Here is a 5,238-nt window from a genome sequence, read left to right on the forward strand (position 1 = left end):
AAACATTCTGTGTACATGCAATATTTGACAGCTATGTTTGTCTGCCTGGCAGGACTTTCCTTTTATCCAGCATTGGAACTATGTCCAGTTTTGCCATTTGTGGACAAGGATGACAAGACACAAAAGCATGCGTTTCCCATAAATAGCTCTGACTCGCACAGGATTACTCTCAGCATGCAGATCAAATTCTCCAGTAGGAGAGCAACTGTTGGCTTTGATCCAAATACAGCAACTAATAGCTGATATCCAAGTGTAACCAGAACAGTCTCCAAGTTACATTTAAAACGATTTTTGTATATTCCAGTTTTACATACACACATTCCTGGAAGAAAATGTGCTTTTCACAATTCCATTTAGGATCCCTGAGCAGTTTCAGAAAGTTACCTCCATTACAAAAATAAGTGCTCCATTTGAGTTCAAATGTCAAAACAAGAAGACTTAAATTGCGAAAGATGAAGCTTTTGTATAGTGACTCTGAACAGAATGTACCATCTTAGGATGTATTCAGTTTGTGTATTAAAATTACAAAACTCAGTTATATTAATGTAACTTTATACTGGCATATTTTATGAAAATATGCCCACCTTCACAAGTACACTTCAGTGTAACAGGATAAGTTCTGAATAGCTAACCTGATTAAAGCTGTAACTTACAGCTCAGTCATAAACAAGGTATAATTAAATTTAAACTTGCTTCGTCTATTTTGAAAATATGACTTAAAGAGCTTCCACTCAATTGAAAGTATGAAATCAATAAAACAATGACAAACATTACAGAATGATTGTTTACAAAGGAGAACCAATAGGTGTGTGCAGGTTACAGTTCCAGTTAGTATGTCTTTATCAGAGAAAAATGAAACAAAGCACCAATCGGCCATAAGCCACAATTTTTATTGTAAGCGTGGCCAATTTTCTGATCTCAAAAACAATGTTCCATTTAAGGCTCTAGTATACAGTAACTGCCATCATGACTGATTTTGCGTGTTTGCTTCAATGTTTGGAAAACAACTAACATGGTAAACATTGACTCCCATTCTTTTTCAGTAGTGTACATTCCACTGGAAACAGAAGGCAACATAAACAACTCCTTCCTTAAGGTCTGCACAATAGGAATGAAAACGCAAGAGCTACAATTCACCGATGATGCAATTACGAACTACAGAAACTTGGTTGGCATTCCTCAGTCTTTTTTAAAAACAAAATAAAATTACAAAAAAGTGCTTTGATGCATAGTGTAGAACATATGCTGCCATGACACAAAACTAGGCTATCAAGGCAGGAGTGGGGTATGAATTCACAAGAGCCTCATGGAACTATGATCAAGTGCAACTTCAATTACAATACTGAAATTAATGGCTACCACCTGACCAGTGGACAATACTCTCAAGGTTTTCAAAAGCTTATACTTAAGTGTTTCTAAACTACTCACAAACATTCACATTCATTGTACAAGAAACAAGGAATGCATGCAACGACAATTGTTTTGGCTAGAATGAATGACGTGAAAGCATTCCTTGAGATTCTACATACAAACTACTGGGATCAAACAGTCTAAGGGCAACCACAGGCAGGCTGCTTAAGTTAATGAGATCTCCTTTACGTGGAAAAAAAAACTAAACTATTCCAACTTTGATCAAATGACAGAGCTGCAGAAATGGAAGCTCCATGGGTCAAGATGGCACTCAATTGTCAGTATGCAAGGATATTCCTTCAAGTGAAACCACCACATTGCCTCCCAGTTTCTCTGCAAGTGCTATACGGTCCTGAATTTCATCTAATCCATTAACTTGCCATTCGTGTTTAATACCTGAAATAGAGAAAATAGAGTCATACTGTTGTTACACTACACCAACTAAATTAAGAATTGCAAATGTTTGTAAAAATTTTATAACCTGTAAATTTCCTTTTAATAGCATCCTTTGAGCTAGCATATATCATCTTGCTTTTGAGTGATGCTCTTTCTGGAGCCCTACAAGAAAAAAAAAGACAGATACTAGCCACTGTTCCAACAAAGAAACCATTTAACGCACATCTTCTAAAACATACATGCCTCAACAGATAGCCAAAGTATTTTTAACCACATACCAGAATATAAATACCAAGTCTTCTTTCTTTGATTCTTTTGTCTCGTAAGTAGCATCATATAAAGCATAACGACAGTCGGTCTGAGGTAGCAGCTGAACGAAAGAAGTGTAGGGATCCTGCACAGTTTCTCCAATCTCACCCACCAAAATCTCTTTGGCTTCCTCCACAATTATTTGCTTTTTGTCATCACTAAGGCAGAACAATATCGCTTTCTTTCTTTTCTTGACCTCTTCTGGTGACGATGATTTTCTTACTTTCATGTCATTGAAGACTTTAATCACTTCATCATGTACTGTTACTCCAGAGGCCTGTTTGGAAAAGAAAAAAAGTTTAAAAAAATGAGTACTGCTCTAACATCATGCAGCATCCTGACATGGCAAAAGAAGCGAGCACTCCGATTTAAAGAGTAATAGGATTTTTAAAATGCAATTAGAAGAAACACCCGTTATAAATTTTATAAAGCGCTTAATGTTTACATGAAAACGGAGAGCAGCCAATGAATTTACGTCGAGCAAGTTAAGGCTCGGGTGCCAGAAGCATCACCACTTTCAACGATGCAGCGGATTCTGACAAATTACAGCAAATTGTGGTATGCGACAGACGCGGGGGGAGCCTTTGAGCTCAACGTTGTAACAAAAGAATCCAACAAGACTCATCTCCTTTAACACAAGACATGCACTGACAATTTAGAGGGGGTCAATGGTAGTTTAAAAATAAATAAAGCCCTGAATCACCTTAAAATTCAGAGGCGTAAAAATTACAAGCGGCAACTGGAAAATATTTTAACAATAAACGACGCTGGAATAACCTCTTTGACTATGCATTATCCCTCCTCTCCGGGTTCTACTGAAAACAAATCCGGATCCTGACGCATTTACAAACAAAAAGAACAAAATAAAATCGATGAACATTTCAAAAGGTTCTTTTGAAGAGAGCGTTACTGCAGTTCTACACCACCGCACCGGGACATTTCCAGGTTAATTTCCAACCCCACAGTTCGGGCTGCACTTCAGCTCCAACCATTCCAAATGGGAATGATGGCCGGGACAGCAAGGAATCTGCTTCCAGAGACTTCGACATGAGCTCCCCGGTTAAAACGTGCCGAGCTCTCTGCTCCGTTATGGCCGCCGTCTCCTCGACACCGACCACCGCCACATCCGTCCACGACACCGTTAACGGCACTGAATAAATTTCATTTCACATAAAGTACCTTTCATCCGAAAACAACAAAAAAAAGGGTGGGGGGGGGGGGGGGAAGGGTGAATAATAAAAGGCGAGGGGGAAGAAACGCGCCGAGGCGCAGGCGGGGTACCAAATCCTCGCCTCAGCAACCTGCCGCTAAACCCCAGTGTTAACTTTGCCGCCAGGAACAGCAGGAAGAGTGACGGCGGGAGCTGCCCAGCATGAGGAGAGAGGCGAAGCCGGTGCCGTGGGTTCGGTTCGGCCCGGCCAACTGGGCCGGCCAGCAGCACCAACACTCACTGCAGCAGCTAAAATTAGGTTAAAATGGCCGCTGAGAGCTAGGTGCCGGCACCCCGAGACCACCACTCCAAAACCCGGGGTGCACAGAGACAGTAAACTGAACCATTCGCGGTGAGAAAACACAGGCTTGGCTCCCCGGGGCTTGCATCGAGGCGTGTGCCCAGCCGCTGTCTGCCCTTACCATAGCGAGCTAGCGGCTGCAATGATGATAACAAACGCGCACACAACAGCGTCGCCGGCGAATCCCCGACCGTTACTTCAGCTGCAGGGAGAGCGGCCGTGGAAGAGGAGGCTGGGCTCGACCATTCTCCGGACTCCGGGAGGGGGGTTTGTTTTGGGATGGGGGTGTGGAGTGGGGGAGGAGGAGAGGTGTGAACGGAGGAACCGGCCGCAGCGCACCGCGCTCGCCGCCACCTCCACCACAGAGCCCGCATGGTCTGCTCCACCCGCGACCACACCAACCCAACAGTCCACCTGCTCAGCAGAAGCCATCTCAATCCTGCTCACTGTTATTACACAGAGCCATGGGCTTAGGGCAAACATGTACCAGACTAATACCACACACAAAATAGCAAATTAACCTGCTCATAATAGTAGGGAAAAAAAATCTTACAACAACCTATAAAACAACAGATGAAAATCAAACATGCGCAATCCCCATAATAAATATCTCCAAATTAACATTTTAAACCATGTAGAAATCAACGAATCAGCTCATATGCGCAATCTCTAATAAACATTTACAAATTATCCTGCTCAGAAATGTAAAATCACACCATTTCTATAATAATTACACATTAACCATCACATCCACTCAGCTCACACTTAAACCTTGTAACCATGGACAAATCTTCTATTAATAAGAAACCAACTGGTTTATAACATACATGCAAAAATATTAAAATAATGATTCAAATCAGAGTATATATATAACTCAAAAGTTAATTAAATTTTTAGTCAAGCGCGCATCAACCTGCCAATAACGCCCATAATACGTATCTATACACTCTGGTTTATAATAATGTATTAGAATTTGGATTCATATAGGCACATTGAATAAAGGCTTTCGAAGTTATCAAAGTCACTTTTATAACATTTTCAGATGAGAATTTGTTGAGACATTAATAATTAGGCTAATTTTTAAAAGAAAATAGCCATTTTAATGATATACATTCATGCAATTTCCTGACCGTATTACTCGTTTTAGCGGTTCAAATTGTTGACTCAAATTAATCAATGCCAACTATTTCACAATTCCAACATCTAGAGATTTATTCGAGAACTTCATAGAATAAAGCATCAGCAATGGAGTAGCGCAGGATGGAAATTGAGTGAATAATGTTCCTTGCGTTAAATTCACATTATTTACAAGAAAAAAAATTAAATGCTGAATAATTACCAGTTATTTGAAACACGGACAGTCTACTTACTTATGTCATGGAATGGAGACACAAAATGATTGCAATTACTCCTTTATTCAGCAATAGTCCCCGATCTGAATTTTTTCACTAATTTTATAGAATATTCCTGGTGGTATTTTTCAAATAAGTTTCGATAGTGTTCTTCCTTTTGACTTGTATTTTTCAACTAACCTGTCCGCCAGAACTAGCATTAATTCTCTCAGTGCAGCAAAAAAATCAGTTCCATCTAAATCTCCTCAGCAACAAGTACA

General features: G+C 40.3%; 1 protein-coding gene across 1 annotated transcript; it reads right to left on the minus strand.

Moving 5' to 3' along the window:
* Window positions 1-900: 900 nt before the first annotated feature.
* cfl2 (cofilin 2 (muscle)) lies at window positions 901-3,829 on the minus strand. Its single transcript, XM_060828391.1, has 4 exons — window positions 3,748-3,829; window positions 2,085-2,392; window positions 1,892-1,968; window positions 901-1,806 (listed from the first exon to the last, which is right to left on the minus strand). The coding sequence occupies exons 1-4, from the start codon at window positions 3,748-3,750 to the stop codon at window positions 1,682-1,684; spliced, it is 513 nt and encodes a 170-aa protein (XP_060684374.1). The 5' UTR covers window positions 3,751-3,829; the 3' UTR covers window positions 901-1,681.
* Between the last annotated feature and the right edge of the window lie 1,409 nt (window positions 3,830-5,238).

The sequence above is a fragment of the Hemiscyllium ocellatum genome, chromosome 8 (assembly GCF_020745735.1).
Source record: "Hemiscyllium ocellatum isolate sHemOce1 chromosome 8, sHemOce1.pat.X.cur, whole genome shotgun sequence".
NCBI classification, from domain to species: domain Eukaryota; kingdom Metazoa; phylum Chordata; class Chondrichthyes; order Orectolobiformes; family Hemiscylliidae; genus Hemiscyllium; species Hemiscyllium ocellatum.